Here is a 27,734-nt window from a genome sequence, read left to right as displayed (position 1 = left end):
GTTGTGTGATAGTGTTTTGTCGTGGTGTGAGAGTTTGTTGTCATTGTGTGATAGTTTGTTGTGATTGTGTGATAGTTTGTTGTCATCGTGTGATAGTTTGTTGTAATTGTGTGAGTTTGTTGTGATTGTGTGATAGTTTGTTGTCATCGTGTGATAGTTTGTTGTAATTGTGTGAGTTTGTTGCCATGGTGTGATAGTTTGTTGTGATTGTGTGATAGTTTGTTGTCATTGTGTGATAGTTTGTTGTCATGGTGTGATAGTTTGTTGTCATTGTGTGATAGTTTGTTGTGATTGTGTGATAGTTTGTTGTCATGGTGTGATAGTTTGTTGTAATTGTGTGATAGTTTGTTGTGATTGTGTGATAGTTTGTTGTCATTGTGTGATAGTTTGTTGTGATTGTGTGATAGTTTGTTGTCATGGTGTGATAGTTTGTTGTAATTGTGTGAGTTTGTTGTCATTTTGTGTTAGTTTATTGTCATTGTGTGATAGTTTGTTTTCATTGTGTGATAGTTTGTTGTCATGGTGTGATAGTTTGTTGTCATTGTGTGATAGTTTTTTGTCATGGTGTGATAGTTTGTTGTCATTGTGTGATAGTTTGTTGTCATGGTGTGATAGTTTGTTGTCATGGTGTGATAGTTTGTTGTCATGGTGTGATAGTTTGTTGTCGTGGTGTGATAGTTTGTCGTCATTGTGTGATAGTTTGTTGTGATTGTGTGATAGTTTGTTGTCATGGTGTGATAGTTTGTTGTAATTGTGTGAGTTTGTTGTCATTTTGTGATAGTTTGTTGTCATTGTGTGATAGTTTATAGTCATTGTGTGATAGTTTGTTTTCATTGTGTGATAGTTTGTTGCCATGGTGTGATAGTTTGTTGTCATTGTGTGATAGTTTTTTTGTCATGGTGTGATAGTTTGTTGTCATTGTGTGATAGTTTTGGCATTGTGTGAGAGTTTGTTGTCTTTGAGTGATAGTTTGTTTTCATTGTGTGATAGTTTATTGTCGTTGTGTGATAGTGTTTTGTCGTGGTGTGAGAGTTTGTTGTCATTGTGTGATAGTTTGTTGTGATTGTGTGATAGTTTGTTGTCATTGTGTGATAGTTTGTTGTCATTGTGTGATAGTTTGTTGTCATGGTGTGATAGTTTGTTGTCATGGTGTGATAGTTTGTTGTGATTGTGTGATAGTTTGTTGTCATTGTGTGATAGTTTGTTGTCATGGTGTGATAGTTTGTTGTCATTGTGTGATAGTTTGTTGTGATTGTGTGATAGTTTGTTGTCATGGTGTGATAGTTTGTTGTAATTGTGTGATAGTTTGTTGTGATTGTGTGATAGTTTGTTGTCATTGTGTGATAGTTTGTTGTGATTGTGTGATAGTTTGTTCTCATGGTGTGATAGTTTGTTGTAATTGTGTGATAGTTTGTTCTCATGGTGTGATAGTTTGTTGTAATTGTGTGAGTTTGTTGTCATTGTGTGATAGTTTGTTGTGATTGTGTGATAGTTTGTTGTCATGGTGTGATAGTTTGTTGTAATTGTGTGATAGTTTGTTGTGATTGTGTGATAGTTTGTTGTCATTGTGTGATAGTTTGTTGTGATTTTGTGATAGTTTGTTGTCATGGTGTGATAGTTTGTTGTAATTGTGATAATTTGTTGTCATGGTGTGATAGTTTATTGTCATTGTGTGATAGTTTGTTTTCATTGTGTGATAGTTTGTTGTCATGGTGTGATAGTTTGTTGTCATTGTGTGATAGTTTTTTTTTGTCATGGTGTGATAGTTTGTTGTCATTGTGTGATAGTTTGTTGTCATGGTGTGATAGTTTGTTGTCATGGTGTGATAGTTTTGGCATTGTGTGAGAGTTTGTTGTCATTGAGTCATAGTTTGTTGTTATTGTGTGACAGTTTATTGTCGTTGTGTGATAGTGTGTTGTCATTGTGTGATAGTTTGTTGTCATGGTGTGAGAGTTTGTTGTCATCGTGTGATAGTTTGTTGTGATTGTGTGATAGTTTGTTGTCATGGTGTGATAGTTTGTTGTCATTGTGTGATATTTTGTTGTGATTGTGTGATAGTTTGTTGTCATGGTGTGATAGTTTGTTGTGATTGTGTGATAGTTGTTGTCATGGTGTGATAGTTTGTTGTAATTGTGTGATAGTTTTGTTGTCATGGTGTGATAGTTTGTTGTCATTGTGTGATAGTTTGTTGTGATTGTGTGATAGTTTGTTGTCATGGTGTGATAGTTTGTTGTAATTGTGTGAGTTTGTTGTCATTTTGTGTTAGTTTGGTGTCATTGTGTGATAGTTTGTTGTCATTGTGTGAGAGTTTGTTGTCATTGAGTGATAGCTTGTTGTCATTGTGTGACAGTTTATTGTCGTTGTGTGATAGTGTTTTGTCGGGGTGTGAGAGTTTGTTGTCATGGTGTGATAGTTTGTTGTGATTGTGTGATAGTTTGTTGTCATGGTGTGATAGTTTGTTATCATTGTGTGATAGTTTGTTGTCATGGTGTGATAGTTTGTTGTCATGGTGTGATAGATTGTTGTCATTGTGTGATAGTTTGTTGTCATGGTGTGATAGTTTGTTGTCATGGTGTGATAGTTTGTTGTCATGGTGTGATAGTTTGTTGTCATTGTGTGATAGTTTGTTGTGATTGTGTGATAGTTTGTTGTCATGGTGTGATAGTTTTTTTGTCATGGTGTGATAGTTTGTTGTCTTTGTGTGATAGTTTTTTTGCCATGGTGTGATAGTTTGTTGTCATTGTGTGATAGTTTTGGCATTGTGTGAGAGTTTGTTGTCATTGAGTGATAGTTTGTTTTCATTGTGTGATATATTATTGTCGTTTTGTGATAGTGTTTTGTCGTGGTGTGAGAGTTTGTTTTCATTGTGTGATAGTTTGTTGTGATTGTGTGATAGTTTGTTGTTATCGTGTGATAGTTTGTTGTAATTTTGTGAGTTTGTTGTCATTGTGTGATAGTTTGTTGTCATTGTGTGATAGTTTGTTGTCATGGTGTGATAGTTTGTTGTAACTGTGTGTTTGTTGTCATTGTGTGATAGTTTGTTGTCATTGTGTGATAGTTTGTTGTAATTGTGTGAGTTTGTTGTCATTGTGTGATAGTTTGTTGTAATTGTGTGAGTTTGTTGTCATTGTGTGATAGTTTGTTGTCGTGGTGTGAGAGTTTGTTGTCATCGTGTGATAGTTTGTTGTGATTGTGTGATAGTTTGTTGTCATGGTGTGATAGTTTGTTGTCATTGTGTGATAGTTTGTTGTGATTGTGTGATAGTTTGTTGTCATGGTGTGATAGATTGTTGTAATTGTGTGATAGTTTTTTTGTCATGGTGTGATAGTTTGTTGTGATTGTGTGATAGTTTGTTGTCATTGTGTGATAGTTTGTTGTGATTGTGTGATAGTTGTTGTCATGGTGTGCTAGTTTGTTGTAATTGTGTGATAGTTTTGTTGTCATGGTGTGATAGTTTGTTGTCATTGTGTGATAGTTTGTTGTGATTGTGTGAGAGTTTGTTGTCATTGAGTGATAGTTTGTTGTCACAGTGTGACAGTTTATTGTCGTTGTGTGATAGTGTGTTGTCATGGTGTGATAGTTTGTTGTGACTGTGTGATAGTTTGTTGTCATGGTGTGATAGTTTGTTGTCATTGTGTGATAGTTTGTTGTGATTTTGTGATAGTTTGTTGTCATGGTGTGATAGTTTGTTGTAATTGTGTGATAGTTTTGTTGTCATGGTGTGATAGTTTGTTGTCATTGTGTGATAGTTTGTTGTGATTGTGTGAGAGTTTGTTGTAATTGTGTGATAGTTTTGTTGTCATGGTGTGATAGTTTGTTGTGATTGTGTGATAGTTTTTTGTCATGGTGTGATAGTTTGTTGTCATTGTGTGATAGTTTGTTGTAATTGTGTGATAGTTTGTTGTCATGGTGTGATAGTTTGTTGTGATTGTGTGATAGTTGTTGTCATGGTGTGATAGTTTGTTGTAATTGTGTGATAGTTTTGGTGTCATGGTGTGATAGTTTGTTGTCATTGTGTGATAGTTTGTTGTGATTGTGTGATAGTTTTTTTGTCATGGTGTGATAGTTTGTTGTAATTGTGTGAGTTTGTTGTCATTTTGTGTTAGTTTGGTGTCATTGTGTGATAGTTTTGGCATTGTGTGAGAGTTTGTTGTCATTGAGTGATAGTTTGTTGTCATTGTGTGACAGTTTATTGTCGTTGTGTGATAGTGTTTTGTCGTGGTGTGAGAGTTTGTTGTCATTGTGTGATAGTTTGTTGTGATTGTGTGATAGTTTGTTGTCATGGTGTGATAGTTTGTTGTGATTGTGTGATAGTTTGTTGTCATGGTGTGATAGTTTGTTGTCATTGTGTGATAGTTTGTTGTGATTGTGTGATAGTTTGTTGTCATGGTGTGATAGATTGTTGTAATTGTGTGATAGTTTTTTTGTCATGGTGTGATAGTTTGTTGTGATTGTGTGATAGTTTGTTGTCATTGTGTGATAGTTTGTTGTGATTGTGTGATAGTTGTTGTCATGGTGTGCTAGTTTGTTGTAATTGTGTGATAGTTTTGTTGTCATGGTGTGATAGTTTGTTGTCATTGTGTGATAGTTTGTTGTGATTGTGTGAGAGTTTGTTGTCATTGAGTGATAGTTTGTTGTCACAGTGTGACAGTTTATTGTCGTTGTGTGATAGTGTGTTGTCATGGTGTGATAGTTTGTTGTGACTGTGTGATAGTTTGTTGTCATGGTGTGATAGTTTGTTGTCATTGTGTGATAGTTTGTTGTGATTTTGTGATAGTTTGTTGTCATGGTGTGCTAGTTTGTTGTAATTGTGTGATAGTTTTGTTGTCATGGTGTGATAGTTTGTTGTCATTGTGTGATAGTTTGTTGTGATTGTGTGAGAGTTTGTTGTAATTGTGTGATAGTTTTGTTGTCATGGTGTGATAGTTTGTTGTGATTGTGTGATAGTTTTTTGTCATGGTGTGATAGTTTGTTGTCATTGTGTGATAGTTTGTTGTAATTGTGTGATAGTTTGTTGTCATGGTGTGATAGTTTGTTGTGATTGTGTGATAGTTGTTGTCATGGTGTGATAGTTTGTTGTAATTGTGTGATAGTTTTGGTGTCATGGTGTGATAGTTTGTTGTCATTGTGTGATAGTTTGTTGTGATTGTGTGATAGTTTGTTGTCATGGTGTGATAGTTTGTTGTAATTGTGTGAGTTTGTTGTCATTTTGTGTTAGTTTGGTGTCATTGTGTGATAGTTTTGGCATTGTGTGAGAGTTTGTTGTCATTGAGTGATAGTTTGTTGTCATTGTGTGACAGTTTATTGTCGTTGTGTGATAGTGTTTTGTCGTGGTGTGAGAGTTTGTTGTCATTGTGTGATAGTTTGTTGTGATTGTGTGATAGTTTGTTGTCATGGTGTGATAGTTTGTTGTCATTGTGTTATAGTTTGTTGTCATGGTGTGATAGTTTGTTGTCATGGTGTGATAGTTTGTTGTCATTGTGTGATAGTTTGTTGTCATTGTGTGATAGTTTATTGTGATTGTGTGATAGTTTGTTGTCATTGTGTGATAGTTTTTTTGTCATGGTGTGATAGTTTGTTGTCATTGTGTGATAGTTTTGGCATTGTGTGAGAGTTTGTTGTCATTGAGTGATAGTTTGTTGTCATTGTGTGATAGTTTATTGTCGTTGTGTGATAGTGTTTTGTCGTGGTGTGAGAGTTTGTTGTCATCGTGTGATAGTTTGTTGTAATTGTGTGAGTTTGTTGTCATCGTGTGATAGTTTGTTGTAATTGTGTGAGTTTGTTGTCATTGTGTGATAGTTTGTTGTCATTGTGTGATAGTTTGTTGTCATTGTGTGATAGTTTGTTGTCATGGTGTGATAGTTTATTGTCGTTGTGTGATAGTGTTTTATTGTGGTGTGAGAGTTTGTTGTCATCGTGTGATAGTTTGTTGTAATTGTGTGAGTTTGTTGTCATTGTGTGATAGTTTGTTGTCATTGTGTGATAGTTTGTTGTCATTGTGTGATAGTTTGTTGTAATTGTGTGAGTTTGTTGTCATTGTGTGATAGTTTGTTGTAATTGTGTGAGTTTGTTGTCATTGTGTGATAGTTTGTTGTCATTATGTGATAGTTTGTTGTGATTGTGTGATAGTTTGTTGTCATGGTGTGATAGTTTGTTGTAATTGTGTGAGTTTGTTGTCATTTTGTGTTTGTTTGGTGTCATTGTGTGATAGTTTTGGCATTGTGTGAGAGTTTGTTGTCATTGAGTGATAGTTTGTTGTCATTGTGTGACAGTTTATTGTCGTTGTGTGATAGTGTTTTGTCGTGGTGTGAGAGTTTGTTGTCATTGTGTGATAGTTTGTTGTGATTGTGTGATAGTTTGTTGTCATGGTGTGATAGTTTGTTGTCATTGTGTGATAGTTTGTTGTCATGGTGTGATAGTTTGTTGTCATGGTGTGATAGTTTGTTGTCATTGTGTGATAGTTTGTTGTCATGGTGTGATAGTTTGTTGTCATGGTGTGATAGTTTGTTGTCATGGTGGGATAGTTTGTTGTCATTGTGTGATAGTTTGTTGTCATGGTGTGATAGTTTGTTGTCATTGAGTGATAGTTTGTTGTCATTGTGTGATAGTTTATTGTCGTTGTGTGATAGTGTTTTGTCGTGGTGTGAGAGTTTGTTGTCATCGTGTGATAGTTTGTTGTAATTGTGTGAGTTTGTTGTCATCGTGTGATAGTTTGTTGTAATTGTGTGAGTTTGTTGTCATTGTGTGATAGTTTGTTGTCATTGTGTGATAGTTTGTTGTCATTGTGTGATAGTTTGTTGTCATGGTGTGATAGTTTATTGTCGTTGTGTGATAGTGTTTTGTCGTGGTGTGAGAGTTTGTTGTCATCGTGTGATAGTTTGTTGTAATTGTGTGAGTTTGTTGTCATTGTGTGATAGTTTGTTGTCATTGTGTGATAGTTTGTTGTCATTGTGTGATAGTTTGTTGTAATTGTGTGAGTTTGTTGTCATTGTGTGATAGTTTGTTGTAATTGTGTGAGTTTGTTGTCATTGTGTGATAGTTTGTTGTCATTGTGTGATAGTTTGTTGTCATTGCGTGATAGTCTGTTGTCAGGACCATCATGCATCACACGTGGCTGAAAGAGGGTTTTCCACTTCTGCCTTCTCCTTGGAACTATCGCTGGCTTTGACCGACGTCAGGTGTGCACACCTGTCCAGAACCTCCTGACCGCAGAAACACTTCCTGTTCTGGTGTCACACGTACATCATGGAATGTTACGTCCAACAAAGTGTGGCCTGGACCACACCAGACCCCGGACAACACCAGACCCCGGACAACACCAGACCCCGGACAACACCAGACCCCGGACAACACCAGACCCTGGACACCATCCTTCCTGGTCCCCTGGTGGCGGTACCGTTCACCTCCAGGCGCCGACTCAAAGGCAGTTTTGTTGGCCATCTTCTCTTGATGTGAAAATAACTCCATCTCAGTCCTATTTTCATGCCTCCCACACGCAGTCCTCATCCTGGCACGCAGAGAAGGCAGGCTGAGGGCGCTCGCTTCCCCGCTTCCTTTCCGACTTTAGCCGCTAATTACGCCAGCGTTGCTGAGAAAGATCATGACTATTTCTGTCTTTTCATGCACAACTTCCTCTTGGCGCATGATTGACACCTTTTATTGTGAAAGGGTGTCATCTGAGCAGCAGGATGCTGACAGGGACAAAAGACAAAGAGATTATGATGTATAATATTATAATAATATATTATTATTGTTCAGCAAGCCCTCGTGTCTCAAACTTTGAGGTCTGACAGGCTGGGAGACGTACAAATACATTTTGATATCATTATTATCACGCTTTTGTCCAACGTGGTGCACAAAAAACATCGTTACAACCGATTCCAAAACGATTCATAATTTTCAAAAAATAAAATAAATAGTACTAATTTAAACAAATATATATGTATACTTTAGTTGTATTTATTTCATGTAATTATCTATTTTAATATTTTATTTTATTTATTTATTATCCATCCACCCATTTAGTCCCTTGACTTGTCCTTTTCGGGATCGCAGGGGGTGGAGCCTATCTCAGCTGCATTCCGACAAGTCACCCCCTCATTTATTTACGTATTTTTTTATTATTATTGTTGTTTTATTACATATGTATGTAATGTTTTACTTTTTTTTTTTATACAAGAATACATTTTAAAAATACTTTTTATGCCATTTCTATTCAACCAGAAGGAGCTTTTTTAACCTGTTTTGAAAAAGCTCCATTAAAATTATTACACCAAATAACACATTTTGAGAATCGTGCTGACTCGAGAACTGATTCTGAATCGGAATCATATATATATATATATATATATATATATATATATATATATATATATATATATATATATATATATATATATATATATATATATATATATATATATATATATATATATATATATATATATATATATATATATATATATATATAATAAATAAATACATTGAAAACATTATTTATATATATATATATATATATATATATATATACACACTGAAATCTTTTGATCAAGTTTGATTTGAGAAGTCAACTGTCAAGACTTGGTCTTAGACGTGGTTTACTCTCCCGTGGTGCAAACGAATTGGACCATACGTGGCGTGCAGGTGAGGACATGTTTAATATCTTAACTCAAACAAAAAGGTACAAACAAAAGGCGCTCACAGAGGAGGTAACAAAACTTGGCTATGACAAAACAAAAAGCGCGCACAAAGGCGGAAGTAGAAAACTAGACTATGAAACAAAAGACATGCACGTGGGCACAAAACTATGAACAATAAACAAAACTTACTTGGTATGAGATGAAACAAGAAACTGTGAACATGGCATGAATGTGAGATGTCGCCAGGACGAACAACAGAAACAGAAAAGCCTATATAGTGACATGATAAGTGAAAACAGGTGCGTGACTAACTGTGAACAGGTGCGTGACATGACAATGTGAAAACGTGAGACAGGTGTGTGTGAGTCCAAACGTGGAACAGGTGAAACTAATGAGTAACCATGGAAACAAAACAAAACCAGGAAGTGAAACCAGGAACTAAAAAGTGTCCAAAAACCAAGCAAAACAAAAACAAGATCAACACAGACATGACAGAGCCCCCCCCTTACGGACAGATCCCAGATGTCCAAAAAACAAAACACAAAACAGGATCAAGAGTCATGGGAGGGCGGGAGGGGGACATGGCGGTGGGTCGCCAGGCCAAGTGGCCCCGAATCCACCGAGGCAGGATCAGGTGGCGGCGACGCGTAGACCGCCGCTGTACCTGACGAGGTGGGCGACCCGGGAATGGCCATATCCATGGCAGATGAGGAGGTGGGCGCACTTGGCGTGGCGGACGACCAGGCAGTGGCCACCTTCGTGGCAGACGAGGAGGCAGGCGTGTCGTCATCATGGCAGGCGGCGAAGCTTGGCGTGGCGCGTCAGGCGGCGAAGCTTGGCGTGGCGGGTCTTTGTCTTGGCATGGGTGGTCTTGGCCTTGGCGGTCTTGGTCTTGGCAGCGTGGGTCATGGTCTTGGTCTTGGCATGGTTGGTCTTGGTCTTGGACTTGGCGTGGTTGGTCTTGGCGTGGTTGGTCTTGGCGTGGCGGTGCTTGGACTTGGTCTTGGTCTTGGTCACTTGGCGGGTCTTGGTCTTGGTCACTTGGCGGGTCTTGGTCTTGGTCACTTGGCGGGTCTTGGTCTTGGTCACTTGGCGGGTCTTGGTCTTGGTCACTTGGCGGGTCTTGGTCACTTGGCGGTTCTTGGTCATGGTCACTTGGCGGTTCTTGGTCTTGGTCACTTGGCGGGTCTTGGTCACTTGGCGGTTCTTGGTCTTGGTCACTTGGCGGGTCTTGGTCTTGGCTTTGGTCTTGGCGTGGGGCAGCCACGGGCGGCACATGGCGGCGTGGGGCAGCCACGGGCGGCACATGGCGGCGTGGGGCAGCCACGGGCGGCACATGGCGGCGTGGGGCAGCCACGGGCGGCACTTGGCGGCGTGGGGCAGCCACGGGCGGCACTTGGCGGCGTGGGGCAGCCACGGGCGGCACTTGGCGGCGTGGTGAAGCTGCGACTGGCGGCACTTGGCGGCGTGGTGAAGCTGCGACTGGCGGCACTTGGCGGCGTGGTGAAGCTGCGACTGGCGGCACTTGGCGTCGTGAAGCTGCGACTGGCGGCACTTGGCGTCGTGAAGCTGCGACTGGCGGCACTTGGCGTAGTGAAGCTGCGACTGGCGGCGCTTGGCGTCGTGAAGCTGCGACTGGCGGCGCTTGGCGTCGTGAAGCTGCGACTGGCGGCGCTTGGCGTCGTGAAGCTGCGACTGGCGGCGCTTGGCGTCGTGAAGCTGCGACTGGCGGCGCTTGGCGTCGTGAAGCTGCGACTGGCGGCGCTTGGCGTGGAGCAGGTACTGGCGGCGCTTGGCGTGGAGCAGGTACTGGCGGCGCTTGGCGTGGAGCAGGTACTGGTGGCGCTTGGCGTGGAGCTGGGCGTGGAGCAGGTGGATCTTGGCATGGTCGAAAAACTGGTGGTGGTGGTCGTGCTGGTGGCTGTAGCTTGGCAGGTCGAAAGACAGGTGGTGGGGGTCGTGCTGGAGGCTGTGTCTTGGCGTGACGAAAGACTGGTGGTGGGGGTCGTGCTGGTGGCTGTGGCTTGGCAGGTCGAAAGACAGGTGGTGGTGGTCGTGCTGGAGGCTGTGGCTTGGCGTGACGATGCTGAGCCACCCCACCTGAACAATTCCCAGCCCTAGCCCCCCCCTCAAGGAGCGGATCCCAGACGCGCTCCCCGCGGTCTGGAACCGTCTTTTGGGGTGGGCGGAGGGGGTTCAGGAGGAGGGCAGAATCCTCCCCTCTAAATTGTCCAAAATGTCTTTCTTCTTGTACCTGGGATCTTGTGGGTGGAAAAAAAAAGTGTGACTTGGGCGTGGCTTGAGTCCTGGGGGGCGGGGCATGGAATTTGGGTGGCTTGGATTGACAGGATCTGATTTCTAAAAACATGTCCTGGTAATGTCTTATCATGTTTTTAGAGTCTCTGGCTGGAGGCGGATGATCAAAAGAAAAAGAGTTCAGAAAAAAAAAATCCTGGTCTGTGATGTCATTTTGGAGCTGTGGAGCTGGCAGCAACCTGCTTCCGCCCGGAGTGGGAGGAGCCTGCGGCAGCGCCGCATGCTGTCCGCTCGCCTTCCCTGATGTCTTTGGTCTGGAGCGGCGCTTCCAGGACTGCGGTGACGCAGCGCCATCCTCGGACCAACTGGAGCTCAATGGCCCCCACATCAGGTCTCTGCGCTTACCGGAGGAATAACGCAGCGTCTCTTCCTCCATCGCGCGGAGGACCTCCCACGTTGCCTCGTCAAAATTGTCCAAATTTTTTGCGGGAGAGCTCTTATGCTGGCGACATCTGTCAAGACTTGGTCTTAGACGTGGTTTACTCTCCCGTGGTGCAAACGAATTGGACCATACGTGGCGTGCAGGTGAGGACATGTTTAATATCTTAACTCAAACAAAAAGGTACAAACAAAAGGCGCTCACAGAGGAGGTAACAAAACTTGGCTATGACAAAACAAAAAGCGCGCACAAAGGCGGAAGTAGAAAACTAGACTATGAAACAAAAGACATGCACGTGGGCACAAAACTATGAACAATAAACAAAACTTACTTGGTATGAGATGAAACAAGAATCTGTGAACATGGCATGAATGTGAGATGTCGCCAGGACGAACAACAGAAACAGAAAAGCCTATATAGTGACATGATAAGTGAAAACAGGTGCGTGACTAACTGTGAACAGGTGCGTGACATGACAATGTGAAAACGTGAGACAGGTGTGTGTGAGTCCAAACGTGGAACAGGTGAAACTAATGAGTAACCATGGAAACAAAACAAAACCAGGAAGTGAAACCAGGAACTAAAAAGTGTCCAAAAACCAAGCAAAACAAAAACAAGATCAACACAGACATGACATCAACTAAAAAGACACAAAATATACTTTTTGTTTTAGAGTGTTTTTTTGTTTTTGTTGATGAAGGAAAAACGGGGTTCTACACTTTAAATTATTATAATTTGAAATGGTGATGCTACTTTTTTCTTCAATTTCTCCAATTTTTATTTATTTAAATTGTTTTAAATAAATAAATATTTAATACAATTAATTATTTATTATTATTTTTATTTTTTTAATATAATTCATTAATTTATTTTTTAAATATTTTTTTATTCTTATAATTTTTGTATTTTTTATTTTATTTTATTTTTTAAATTTTTTTTTTTTTAAATTTTTGTATTTGATATATATTTTTATTTTATATTTAATTTTAATTTTAATTTTTGTTTACTTTTTTATTTTTATTTGTATTTGTATTTTTATTTGTATTTGTATTTTTATTTTTACTTTTACTTTTATTTTGTATTTTTATTTTATTTATTTTATTTATTTTATTTATTTTATTTATTTTATTTATTTATTTTTTATTGTATTTCATTTATTTATTAATTTTTTTTATTTGAATTTTTTTTATATTTTATTTATTTTCATTTTATTTTTTTTATTTTTTTTAATCGTTATCAGTGTTTGGAAAATAATTTTTCAAAGTAATTAATTAAAGTTTTTTGTTACATTGCCAAAAAAGTAATTACATTCCTATTCGGACTTTATTAGTGAATTTTCAGAGTTTGTCGCTGATCTACTGACGCATGCAGATAACATAATTATAATGGGGGGATTTTAATATCCATATGAATACCCCATCAGACCCTCCAGACTATTATTGATAGCTGTGGAGAAGTCATTATTGCGTTACTTACTAAAGAAAATTCAAATATCTGGCATATGCGGCTGAAAGATGTTTCATGAGAGCCGAGTGTTTAAAAGGCTGTGTGTGTTAGCTGTTGAATCTTTTGACTGGGTGTTGCTGGCGCTGGTTAATAAAAAGGTTGAATGTGCTTCCACGGCTGCAGCGGGCTCGTTAGCTTCTCTCGTCGATCATTGATTTGTTGTTCATTATTCCCTCATAGTAGTAGTCATAGTAGTAGTCGTAGTAGTAGTAGTGTTTTTGTGGTTTTAGCCTACATGTTGAACCCATTTTTGTTTTGTTTTCACCGCTTATGGGCTTCAAATGTTGACTTGAAAAAGATGAAATAAATGAGGTTTTATTGTGTAATGAATGAAAGCACACAAACAATGTGTAGCATTGGAAGGGCTAATTGTTAGCTTTCAAACGTTTGTTTTATTAGTACAATTGTCAATGAAAAACAATAGTATAGTAGTAAAATGAGTTGTGATATTGTAAAGTACTCACAGAGCTTCGCTTTATGTTACAATCTTGGTCAAAACATTTTAAATTTTAAAATACATTTTTTATTTTTTATTTTTTTGCCTCTGTACTAAAAATAAAAAAAATAAAAAAGATATCAATAATACATTTTTAAAATAATAAACTATTTTTTTTCACATCCTCATAGTGGGTGTTGTGTGCAGAATCTTGAGGAGAAAGAAGAACGCATGACATTTTGGACCGAGGCTGTAACGTAACAACATGGGGAAAAAGTCACGCGCTGTGAATACTTTGCACTGCTCTATGTGGAGAACACCTTGACATAGTACTTGTTGTATCGCACATGATATCACACACAAGTAAACACACTGCAGGACTGCTTCTTTCGCACATGATATCACACAAAAGTAAACAATCTACAGGACTGCTTGTATTGCACATGATATTACACATAAGTAAACACACTGCAGGACTGCTTGTATCGCACATGATATCACACAAAAGTAAACACTCTACAGGACTGCTTGTACCGCACATGATATCACGCACAAGTAAACACTCTGCAGGACTTCTTGTATCGCACATGATATCACACCCAAGTAAACACTCTACAGGACTGCTTGTATCGCACATGATATCACACACAAGTAAACACGCTAAAGGACTGCTTGTATCGCACATGATATCACACATGAGTAAACACTCTAAAGGACTGCTTGTATCAGACATGATATCACACACAAGTAAACACTCTAAAGGACTGCTTGTATCACACATGATATCACACACAAGTAAACACTCTGCAGAACTGCTTGTATCGCACATGATATCAGACACAAGTAAACACTCTGCAGGACTGCTTGTATCGCACATGATATCACACACAAGTAAACACTCTGCAGGACTGCTTGTATCGCACATGATATCAGACACAAGTAAACACTCTAAAGGACTGCTTGTATCACACATGATATCACACAAAAGTAAACACTCTACAGGACTGCTTGTATTGCACATGATATCACACACTAGTAAACAACTGTAAGACTGCTAGTTTTGCACATGATATCACACAGAAGTAAACACTCTGCATGACTGCTTGTATCGCACATGATCTCAGACAAAAGTAAACACTCTACAGGAGGACTGCTTGTATCGCACATGATATCACACACAAGTAAACACTCTGCAGGACTGCTTGTATCGCACATGATATTACACACTAGTAAACACGCTGTAAGACTGCTTGTATCGCACATGATTTCACACACAAGTAAACACTCTGCAGGACCGTTTGTATTGCACATGATATCGCACACAAGTAAACACTCTGCAGGACTGCTTGTATCGCACATGATATCACACACAAGTAAACACTCTGCAAGACTGCTTGTATAGCACATGATATCACACACAAGTAAACATTCTAAAAGACTGCTTGTATCGCACATAATATCACACACAAGTAAACACTCTGCAGGACTGCTTGTATCGCACATGATATCACGCACAAGTAAACACTCTGCAGGACTTCTTGTATCGCACATGATATCACACCCAAGTAAACACTCTACAGGACTGCTTGTATCGCACATGATATCACACACAAGTAAACACGCTAAAGGACTGCTTGTATCGCACATGATATCACACATGAGTAAACAATCTAAAGGACTGCTTGTATCGCACATGATATCACACACAAGTAAACACTCTAAATGACTGCTTGTATCGCACATGATATCACACACAAGTAAACACTCTGCAGAACTGCTTGTATCGCAACATGATATCAGACACAAGTAAACACTCTGCAGGACTGCTTGTATCGCACATGATATCAAACACAAGTAAACACTCTGCAGGACTGCTTGTATCGCACATGATATCAGACACAAGTAAACACTCTAAAGGACTGCTTGTATCACACATGATATCACACAAAAGTAAACACTCTACAGGACTGCTTGTATTGCACCTGATATCACACACTAGTAAACAACTGTAAGACTGCTTGTTTTGCACATGATATTACACAGAAGTAAACACTCTGCAGGACTGCTTGTATCGCACATGATCTCAGACAAAAGTAAACACTCTACAGGAGGACTGCTTGTATCGCACATGATATCACACACAAGTAAAAAGACAGTGCAGGACTGCTTGTATCGCACATGATATCACACACAAGTAAACACACTGCAGGACTGCTTGTATCGCACATGATATCAGACACAAGTAAACACTCTACAGGACTGCTTGTATCACACATGATATCACGCACAAGTAAACACTCTGCAGGACTGCTTGTATCGCACATGATATCAGACACAAGTAAACACTAAAGGACTGCTTGTATTGCACATGATATCACACAAAAGTAAACACTCTACAGGACTGCTTGTATTGCACATGATATCACACATCAGTAAACAACTGTAAGACTGCTAGTTTTGCACATGATATCACACAGAAGTAAACACTCTGCAGGACTGCTTGTATCGCACATGATATCACACACAAGTAAACACTCTACAGGACTGCTTGTATCGCACATGATATCACACATAAGTAAACAATCTATAGGACTGCTTGTATCACACATGATATTACACACAAGTAAACAATCTACAGGACTGCTTGTATTGCACATGATATCACACACAAGTAAACACTATAAAGGACTGCTTGTTTCGCACATGATATCACACATAAGTAAACAATCTAGTGGACTGCTTGTATCGCACATGATATCACACAAAAGTAAACAATCTACAGGACTGCTTGTATTGCACATGATATTACACATAAGTAAACACACTGCAGGACTGCTTGTATCGCACATGATATCACACAAACGTAAACACTCTACAGGACTGCTTGTATCGCACATGATATCACACACAAGTAAACATTCTAAAGGACTGCTTGTATCGCACATGATATCGCACACAAAAAAACACTCTGCAGGACTGCTTGTATCGCACATGATATCACGCACAAGTAAACACTCTACAGGACTGCTTGTATCGCACATGATATCACACATAAGTAAACAATCTACAGGACTGCTTGTATTGCACATGATATCACACAAAAGTAAACACTCTACAGGACTGCTTGTATTGCACATGATATCACACACTAGTAAACAACTGTAAGACTGCTAGTTTTGCACATGATATCACATAGAAGTAAACACTCTGCAGGACTGCTTGTATCGCACATGATCTCAGACAAAAGTAAACACTCTACAGGAGGACTGGTTGTATCGCACATGATATAACACACAAGTAAAAAGACAGTGCAGGACTGCTTGTATCGCACATGATATCACACACAAGTAAACACACTGCAGGACTGCTTGTATCGCACATGATATCAGACACAAGTAAACACTCTGCAGGACTGCTTGTATTGCACATGATATCACACACTAGTAAACACGCTGTAAGACTGCTTGTATCACACATGATTTCACACACAAGTAAACATTCTGCAGGACTGCTTGCATCGCACATGATATCACACACCAGTAAACACGCTGTAAGACTGCTTGTATCACACATGATGTCACACACAAATAAACACTCTGCAGGACTGCTTGTATCGCACATGATATCACACACAAGTAAACAACTGTAAGACTGCTTGTTTTGCACAAGATATCATACACAAGTAAACACTCTAAAGGACTGCTTGTATCGCACATGATATCACACACAAGTAAACACTCTAAAGGAGTGCTTGTTTCGCACATGATATCACACAAAAGTAAACAATCCACAGGACTGCTTGTATTGCACATGATATCACACACAAGTAAACACTCTAAAGGACTGCTTGTATCGCACATGATATCACACACACAAGTAAACACTCTACAGGACTGCTTGTATTGCACATGATATCACACACACAAGTAAACACTCTACAGGACTGCTTGTATTGCACATGATATCACACACAAGTAAACACTCTACAGGACTGCTTGTATCGCACATGATATCACACATAAGTAAACAATCTACAGGACTGCTTGTATTGCACATGATATTACACACAAGTAAACACTCTAAAGGACTGCTTGTATCGCACATGATCTCAGACAAAAGTAAACACTCTACAGGACTGCTTGTATCGCACATGACATCACACACACAAGTAAACACTCTGCAGGACTGCTTGTATCGCACATGATATCACACACACAAGTAAACACTCTACAGGACTGCTTGTATCGCACATGATATCACACACACAAGTAAACACTCTGCAGGACTGCTTGTATCGCACATGATATCACACACACAAGTAAACACTCTACAGGACTGCTTGTATTGCACATGATATCACACACTAGTAAACAACTGTAAGACTGCTTGTATCACACATGATATCACACACAAGTAAACACTCTAAAGGACTGCTTGTATCGCACATGATATCACACACAAGTAAACACTCTGCAAGACTGCTTGTATCGCACATGATATCACGCACAAGTAAACACTCTGCAGGACTGCTTGTATCGCACATGATATTACACACTAGTAAACACACTGTAAGACTGCTTGTATTGCACATGATATCACACACTAGTAAACACGCTGTAAGACTGCTTGTATCGCACATGATATCACACATAAGTAAACACTCTGCAGGACTGCTTGTATCGCACATGATATCATACCCTAGTAAACAACTGTAAGACTGCTAGTTTTGCACATGATATCACACACAAGTAAAACACTCTGCAGGACTGCTTGTATCTCATATGATATTACACACTGTAGGATTGCTTGTGTCGCACATGATATCACAAACAAGTAAACACGCTGTAAGACAGCTTGTATTGTACATGATATCAAACACAATTAAACACTCTGGAGGACCGCTTGTATCGCACATGATATCACACACAAGTAAACACGCTGTAGGACTGCTTCTATCGCACATGATATCACACACAAGTAAACACTCTTCAGGACCGCTTATATCCCACATGATATCACACACGAGTATACCTTCTGCAAGACTGCTTATATCCCACATGATATCACACACGAGTAAACACTCTGCAAGACTGCTTCTATCGCACATGATATCACACACAAGTAAACACTCTTCAGGACCGCTTATATCCCACATGATATCACACACGAGTATACCTTCTGCAGGACTGCTTATATCCCACATGATATCACACACTAGTAAACACACTGCAGGACCATTTGTATCGCACATGATATCACACACAAGTAAACACACTGCAGGACTGCTTGTATTGCACACAACATCACACACAAATAAACACGCTGCAAGACCATTTGTATCGCACATGATATCACACTAAAAATAAACACACTTCAGGACCGCTTGCCGATATCGGACTGATATCTTGATATCATTATCGCTGTATCCAACTGTAGCAGGTCAAAAAATAGAAAGACAAGACATTCAATGGGTGAATGTTACCTGACTTGTTGTTGTTCAAAGAACATCAAGTTAAAGTCGAGTTGGAATGAAAAATAATACAAATATTTTATTTAAATAAAACTTGAATTATTATATCTTATAATGAAATCTCATTTCTATTTTGACCGTACAAACTACAGAAGCAGTCAAGTTGTCAGGTTGTGTAAAAGCTAAATAAAAAGAGAATACAACAAATCCTTTTCAACTTATATTCAATTGAATAGACTGCAAAGACAAGATATTTCATGTTCACACTCACAAACTTTGTTCTTTAAACTTAGAATGCAACACCTGGCTTGGCATCCTCTTGCTGGAATAAGCAGGGGCGTCCATGATACCGTCGCTTGGATGGCAACATATGTTGTATGTACCTTTCAGCATTAATGGTGCCTTCACAGATGTGTAAGTTACCCATGTCTTGGCCACTAATACACCCCCATACCATCACACTTTCACCCTAGAACATGTCTTGACCACTAATACACCCCCATACCATCACACTTTCACCCTAGAACATGTCTTGACCACTAATACACCCCCATACCATCACACATGCTGCCTTTTACACTTTCACCCTAGAACATGTCTTGACCACTAATACACCCCCATACCATCACACTTTCCCCCTAGAACATGTCTTGACCACTAATACACCCCCATACCATCACACATGCTGCCTTTTACACTTTCACCCTAGAACATGTCTTGACCACTAATACACCCCCATACCATCACACTTTCACCCTAGAACATGTCTTGACCACTAATACACCCCCATACCATCACACTTTCACCCTAGAACATGTCTTGACCACTAATACACCCCCATACCATCACACATGCTGCCTTTTACACTTTCACCCTAGAACATGTCTTGACCACTAATACACCCCCATACCATCACACTTTCCCCCTAGAACATGTCTTGACCACTAATACACCCCCATACCATCACACATGCTGCCTTTTACACTTTCACCCTAGAACATGTCTTGACCACTAATACACCCCCATACCATCACACTTTCCCCCTAGAACATGTCTTGACCACTAATACACCCCCATACCATCACACATGCTGCCTTTTACACTTTCACCCTAGAACAGTCCCCATGGTTCTTTTCCTCTTTGGTCCACAGTTTCCAAAAACAATTTGAAATGTGGACTCGTCAGACCACAGAACACTTTTCCCCTTTGCATCAGTCCATTTTAAACGAGCTCGGGCCCAGCGAAGCCGGCGGCGTTTCTGGGTGTTGTTGATAAATGGCTGTGGCTTATGCATAGTAGAGTCTTAACTTGCACTTACAGATGTAGCGACCGACTGTAGTTACTGACAGTGGTTTTCTGACGTGTTCCTGAGCCCATGCGGTGATATCCTTTACACACCGATGTGGCTTTTTGATGGTGAAATCCCTAAATTCCTTGTTGAGAAATGTTGTTCTTAAACAATTTGCTCCGGCATTTGTTGACAAAGTGGTGACCCTGAAGTAATGGTGGGGGAATGAAGACGAATATTCACAAACTTCTCACGCTAACAATAACATTCATGGAATTATAAATAAAAGCTAGCAATAGGTGGCTAACAATGACGCTAATGGGGTCCCCCTATAAAAACCTCCACTGACACCCTACTTTATCACGATACCATCTCAGTATTAAAAGCTCTTTTGTCTGCCAATGTTTGTTATTTATATCGCACACCGTTATTTATATCGCACACCCCTTAATGCGGATCAACCACTAGTTCATTATACGGCCGTGGTGAACCCACAGTCTTTGAGTGGAGAGACCAGTGACCGGCTGACATAACACGTTGACACTTTGACGAGGCTCGTTTTGATTGAAGGAGTCTTTGAAGTGGTCTGTGGTTTGACATTTTCAACGTTTCTTCTCTCCTTTCCTTTCCTTTCAGAGTCTGCAGCTCTCCTCTCAGGGAAAGTGGCCCGCAGCCCTCGTGCAACCAAGGGCCTGCCAGGCATCTCTCATCCATACCGTTCCTGCTTTGCGTCCCCCGTCATGAAAGGCATTTCGAATAGCCGGAGCCACCACCATTTGGTGTCCTACGGACCATCGTACGATCCACCCGGTCAGCACGTCGATCGCAAGCCATACTTGATCCGGCAGGTGGACATGCCGGTGCCCATTGCCGTGCCACACCCCGCCGAGCTGTCCTACTACAATGCTCAGCGTATCTCGTACCCCTCAGACAATACCAGCATCGTCCCATACGGAACCTTTCCCAGACGGTGCTATTCTACCTCCTCGTCTCACCATCCAGAGGTAAAGGATGAGTGCATGGCCATGGTACCATATGTCGGAGGAGGAGGGCCAGGCTACGGAGGTAAAACTCCAACCAGAGTACCAGCAAACTTTGCAGAGTTTGAGCGCCAGTCATCGATTTCCAGAGATGGCTACCATACACTGCAGTACAAACGAGGGATGTTGGCCCAGAGCGGGGAGACGGGGTCCAACAGCAACAATGACAGCCCAGGAAGGATTCGCCATCTGGTCCATTCAGTCCAGAAACTTTTCACCAAGTCCCACTCATTGGAAGGGCCCCACCACACACCGCCCATGAAGGGGGGGAATAATGGGAGTGTTAATGGTGGTGTTGGTGGTGGAGTAGGAGGTGGTGGTTCAAGGGCCAGTCCAGAAGGTGAAACTCCACCAGTGGGAGTGCACCAGCGGAAGCGCAGCAAGAGTCGCGAGCGCTGTCGATCAGCCGAGCCCAAACATCGAATCCACCACCACCATCACCACCAGCTCCAAGGCTCAGCATCTGCACCGGGCTCCGGATACTGGAGCTCAGATGACAACCTGGAACGGGAGCTGTGTCTCTACCACCCTCACCACCACCAACCTCCACCCTCACCTTCACCTTCCATTTCCCCTTCACCGATCACAATGACAATGGGCCGGTACCCTGGCAACAACCCTGACAAGTTCCCGCTGAGTCCCCTACCCAACCTTGCCTCTTCGCAGTCACAGCAGTACTTCATGATGGACCCTTATGGCACAATCACTGAGCACACCCACACCCACGCACACCATGGCCTCTCACACCACCATTCTGCGCTCAAAGTCTCCCGGAGCAACAACGACGTCAAGTATGCAGCACCATCGTCTTGTCTGCCAGTTAGTGGTAGCAGCAATAACATCGGTGGCGGTACCGTCGGAGGAAGTGGTCCCTTGGTGCCTCTGGGTCTTGTGGACGGACCCCTCATGAAGAAAGGGGCATGGTCGTCAAGCCTAACGGTGAGCAGGGCCCGAGAGGTCTACACCAACAACAGCAGCCACAACCAGCTCCGAGCCAGCGCAGGATCTGTAAATCTAAACCTAGATAGAGCTCTAGTCAAATCTAAGGGCAGTCAGCAGCAGCAGCGCACTTGCCATTTCCTACAGGTAACTAATTCCACCTCGTTTCCAAACTGCAACCAGTTGATTCACCCTCCTCCTTTCTGTTCACCACCTTCCCTCCACGACTTACTCTCCTCAATGTTTCCTCGAAGCCAGTGGTATTCAATCTGGAAGGAGTTCAGGTATTTGGTTCAAGTTGATCTAGTATTTCCAAAATACTGGATCATACTACAGAATACTTACAATATTCAACCCTCATTGTAAATACTTTCATTTTCAAAATGTACAAACATTTGATAGATGGGCAATTTAAAAATATGACGTATTAAACGTGTTGAGCTAGTTAAGGTTCTGTTTTTTTATGGATAGACTTTCTAGGCATAGCCAGAGGGTCTATCCTGGGGGGGGGGTCATGAGATCTTGTTTCTGCTATTTGTAGATTATGCCTTGATGGTCTCACCAGGCTGTATCCTTCAGTGTTTACTGGGGTAGATCTGGAGGCCTCGTTACCTCCAGATCTAAGGCTGTGGTTCTCTTTTTGAAAAGGGTGGATTACAGCCTTCAACGTGAGATTGTGAGTGTCTGCATTAAGGCGCTTTCTGTATCGGATTGTCGTGCCAAAGAGAGAAACGACCCACAAGGCAAAGATCTCGATTTACCCGTTGACCTACCCTCACCTGTGGTCACAAGTTTTGGGCAGGGTGGCCGGAGCTCCTCAGTAGCTTCACCATCTAGCGCCAATGCTTACTGGACACCTTCCTGGTGGTGTGCCCAACCAGGAGGATGCTGTAGATATTAAGTCTTGCAGCTGTCCTGGGAAAGCCTCAGTGGAGGTGGTTGCTGTACCGGATTGTCGTGGCGAAAAGAGAGCCGAGCCTCAAGCCAAAGCTCTCGATTTGGTTGACCTACCGTCCTACCTATGGTCAAGAGCTTTGGGTAGGGTGGCGAGAGCTTCTGCTTCGTTAAATCAGTGGCCCCACCATCTAGTTCCAATGCTTCCTGGACACCTTCCTTGTGGTGTGCCCAACCAGGGGGATGCTGGAGATTTTATGTCTTGTAGCTGGCCTGGGAAAGCCTCAGTGTCCTCCAGGGGAATTGGAATAGGGACCGGCAGACCGGGAAGGCTGTGACCTTCAGTGTTTACTGGGGAAGATCTGGGGGTCTCATTACCTCCAGATTTAAGGCTATGGTTCTCAGTCGGAAAAGGGTGGGTTACAGCCTTCAGCGTGAGATCGTGAGCGACTGCATTAAGGCGGTTGCTGTACTGGATTTTCGTGGCGAAAAGGGGGCCGAGCCACAAGCCAAAGCTCTCGTTTTACAGTTTTACCTACCGTCCTACATTCACCTATGGTCAAGAGCTTTGGGTAGGGTGGCGAGAGCTTCTGCTCCGTTAAATCAGTGGCCCCACCATCTAGTTCCAATGCTTCCTGGACACCTTCCTTGTGGTGTGCCCAACCAGGGGGACGCTGGAGATTTTATGTCTTGTAGCTGGCCTGGGAAAGCCTCAGTGTCCTCCAGTGGAATTGGAATAGGGGCCAGGAGACCGGGAAGGCTGTGACCTTCGGTGTCTACTGGGGAAAATCTGGGGGTCTCATTATCTCCACATATAAGGCTATGGTTCTCAGTCGGAAAAGGGTGGGTTACAGCCTTCAGAGTGAGATCATGAGCGACTGCATTAAGGCGGTTGCTGTATCGGATTGTCGTGGCGAAAAGGGGCCCGAGCCACAAGCCAAAGCTCTCGTTTTACAGTTTGACCTACCGTCCTACATTCACCTATGGTCAAGAGCTTTGGGCAGGGTGGCGAGAGCTTCTGCTCTGTTAAATCAGTGGCCCCACCATCTAGTTCCAATGCTTCCTGGACACCTTCATTGTGGTGTGCCCAACCAGGGGGACGCTAGAGATTTTATGTCTTGTAGTTGGCCTGGGAAAGCCTCAGTGTCCTCCAGTGGAATTGGAATAGGGGCCAGGAGACCGCGAAGGCTGTGACCTTCAGTGTCTACTGGGGAAAATCTGGGGGTCTCATTATCTCCACATATAAGGCTATGGTTCTCAGTCGGAAAAGGGTGGGTTACAGCCTTCAGAGTGAGATCTTGAGCGACTGCATTAAGGCGGTTGCTGTATCGGATTGTCGTGGCAAAAAGAGAGCAGAGGCACAAGGCAAAACTCTCGATTTACTGGTTGACCTACCCTCACCTATGGTCAAGAGCTTTGGGCAGGGTGGCCGGAGCTCCTCAGTAGCTTCACCATCTAGTTCCAATGCTTCTTGGACACCTACCTGGTTTGTTTTCCTAACCAGGAGGAAGCTGGAGATATTAAGTCTTGCAGCTAGCCTTGGAAAGCCTCAGTGTCTTCCGGTAGATCTGGAGGCCTCATTACCTCCAGATCTAAGGCTATGGTTCTCAGTCGGAAAAGGGTGGGTTACAGACTTCAGAGTGAGATTGTGAGCGACTGCATGAAGGTGGTTGCTGTACCGGATTGTCGTGGCGAAAAGAGAGCCGAGCCTCAAGCCAAAGCTCTCGATTTGGTTGACCTACCGTCCTACCTATGGTCAAGAGCTTTGGGTAGGGTGGCGAGAGCTTCTGCTCCGTTAAATCAGTGGCCCCACCATCTATTTCCAATGCTTCCTGGACACCTTCCTTGTGGTGTGCCCAACCAGGGGGACGCTGGAGATTTTATGTCTTGTAGCTGGCCTGGGAAAGCCTCAGTGTCCTCCAGTGGAATTGGAATAGGGGCTAGGAGACCGGGAAGGCTGTGACCTTCAGTGTCTACTGGGGAAAATCTGGGGGTCTCATTATCTCCACATATAAGGCTATGGTTCTCAGTCGGAAAAGGGTGGGTGAGATCATGAGCGACTGCATTAAGGCGGCTGCTGTATCGGATTGTCGTGGCAAAAAGAGAGCCGAGGCACAAGGCAAAACTCTCGATTTACCGGTTGACCTACCCTCACCTATGGTCAAGAGCTTTGGGCAGGGTGGCCGGAGATCCTCAGTAGCTTCACCATCTAGTTCCAATGCTTCTTGGACACCTACCTGGTTTGTTTTCCTAACCAGGAGGAAGCTGGAGATATTAAGTCTTGCAGCTAGCCTTGGAAAGCCTCAGTGTCTTCCGGTAGATTTGGAGGCCTCATTACCTCCAGATCTAAGGCTATGGTTCTCAGTTGGAAAAGGGTGGGTTACAGACTTCAGAGTGAGATTGTGAGCGACTGCATTAAGGTGGTTGCTGTACCGGATTGTCGTGGCGAAAAGAGAGCCGAGCCTCAAGCCAAAGCTCTCGATTTGGTTGACCTACCGTCCTACCTATGGTCAAGAGCTTTGGGTAGGGTGGCGAGAGCTTCTGCTCCGTTAAATCAGTGGCCCCACCATCTAATTCCAATGCTTCCTGGACACCTTCCTTGTGGTGTGCCCAACCAGGGGGATGCTGGAGATTTTATGTCTTGTAGCTGGCCTGGGAAAGCCTCAGTGTCCTCCAGTGGAATTGGAATAAGGGCCGGGAGACCAAGAGATCTTAAGACTGCTGCCCTCGCAAAACCCAAATCAAAAATCGTATGGCTGGACTGAGCTATTTACATCGTTAGCTTAGCATGCAAATAGAATTTAAAATGAGGGTTGAATTATTTGGAGTAACTAACCTCAAGCTCACTTTGAAATTGTAATGAAATCCAGCAGCTATCCGGTAGGTAGACAGTTCAGGTTCAGGGTTATACCGGGCGATATCCAAACCGTATTATTAATAGTGTTGTCAAAAACATTGATTTGTGCGCGCATTAAATTTCAAACATGATAGAAGAGAGAAATGAAACGGTTAATGTCTGAGATTGAAGAGTACTAAGACACTGAACAGAGACACATGCAATGGAGACTTTGGAATCACGATGTTGTGACACAGTTCAAAATATGGGCGGTAGTAGTAATAAATATAATACTTGTACATGTTCTATCTCAGAGCAAGTACTGCTAACACTACCAAGACAGGTATTGGCTTGTAGTAGCGCAAGTAACTGAACTGGGATTCGATCAGTCCCAAAAGAAAGTTTCAGGTCTGTTGATACTTATGGGGAGAGCAAGACCGGAAGATAACTTTGATACTCACCGGAGTCTTCTTTGAAGTTATAGTGAATCCCTGAGACTTGAATCTTCTTTCATTACTCAGTGAAACTCGACTTTTTGTTTAGTGACAGTGAGTTGTTGAAACCGGTGTCTTTTCCGGTTCCCCGCACACCTGACTCTGCGTACGTCTTTGACCTGGAAGAGGGCGGGGACAACCTCAGCTGCTTCCGGTAAAAAAAAATACAAAAACACATATAGTGAAAAAAACAACATGTTGACTTGAACTTTTCGTCTCCGGTGTCTTTCCTAAATGCGCCCTGGCCCACTGGCCCACAGGTCGGGACATGTTTCAATGGGGCTTGAGAAGGGGGGAAGTGAGCCCACCTGGCGCCGAGTATTTATATGCTGGGGAAGAGGGCGCAGTCAACCTCAGCTGCTTACCTAAAAGAAAAAGAAAAACAAATTGGGGCCAAAGCAGCAACACAGAGTACGTGCAGACTCACAGGTCGTGACATTTTATTGGGGGCTCGTCCGGGATGTGGCAGGAAGGTGCCAGTGAGGAAGAGGGCGGGGCCAACATCAGCTGCTTACTCCAAAAAATACCAAAACACAGATTTTTTTGGTCTTCTGTGTTCTTCCTAAACGTGTTCTGGCCCACGGGTCGTAACGTGGTTAGCATGACGAACACAAAGGCGGTAGAACTGCACTGAAGCAGACGTTAGTTGTTTTAGTTGCGTTGGGATTTGTAAGCAGCGTTTTTAAAATCCCAAGTGCAGAGCTGACATAATTAATACACATTCATGATATCATATCTTCATTGTGTTTGTGACCAACTGTTGTCTAAATCAGGTCCCTGCCTATCTTTGCGACTCACTTCTAAAACAGTCCTATTGGGATCCAACTGTTTGGGATAGCGACACTTGCGTCGGTTCCACAGCTTTTGAGGGAACATTGCACAATTCCAGATCGTCCTCTCCCGCACCTTCAACATCCACTCACCCAAATCACTTCCAGGCTCACCCGCACCTCCTTGACTTCCTCTCACTTAGAGAGCCCCCCCATGCCCCCTTCACCCCTTTTCAGTTGAGAAGTAAGAGGCCTCTTTTCCCCCATGTGCCCCCCTTACCCCTTTTCAGTTGAGAAGTAAGAGGCCTCTCCCCCCTCCCCATTTCCCCCATCAGCCCTTTTCAGTTGAGAAGTAAGAGGCCTCTATCCCCCATTTTCCCCCATTTCCCCCTTCAGCCCTTTTCAGTTGAAAAGTAAGAGGCCTCCCCCCCCATTTCCCCCTTCAGCCCTTTTCAGTTGAGAAGTAAGAGGCCTCTTTCACCCCCATGCCCCCCTTCACCCCTTTTCAATTGAGAGGTAAGAGGCCTTTTTTCCCTCCCCATTCCCCCTTTCACCCCTTTTCAATTGAGAGGTAAGAGGCCTCTTTCCCCCCCATGCCCTCTTCACCCCTTTTCAGTTGAGAAGTAAGAGGCCTCTTTCTCCCCATTCCCCGCTTCACCCCTTTTCAGTTGAGAAGTAAGAGGCCTCTTCCTTCCCCCCCATTTCCCCTTTCAGCCCTTTTCAGTTG

At 42.4% G+C, this 27,734-nt stretch overlaps 1 protein-coding gene across 1 annotated transcript in view; it reads left to right on the top strand.

The window, feature by feature from the left end:
• dlgap1a (discs, large (Drosophila) homolog-associated protein 1a) overlaps positions 1-27,734 on the top strand; it is a 102,178-nt gene that overhangs the window by 14,121 nt on the left and 60,323 nt on the right. Inside the window, 1 exon segment of the mRNA XM_062069690.1 lies at positions 20,671-22,160. Coding sequence (XP_061925674.1) covers positions 20,775-22,160 — 1,386 coding nt within the window. The 5' untranslated portion in view covers positions 20,671-20,774.

This window comes from Entelurus aequoreus, linkage group LG14 (assembly GCF_033978785.1).
Source record: "Entelurus aequoreus isolate RoL-2023_Sb linkage group LG14, RoL_Eaeq_v1.1, whole genome shotgun sequence".
Taxonomy (NCBI): domain Eukaryota; kingdom Metazoa; phylum Chordata; class Actinopteri; order Syngnathiformes; family Syngnathidae; genus Entelurus; species Entelurus aequoreus.
Note: the sequence above shows the minus strand (reverse complement) of the source record. Positions and strands in the feature narration are given on the sequence as shown.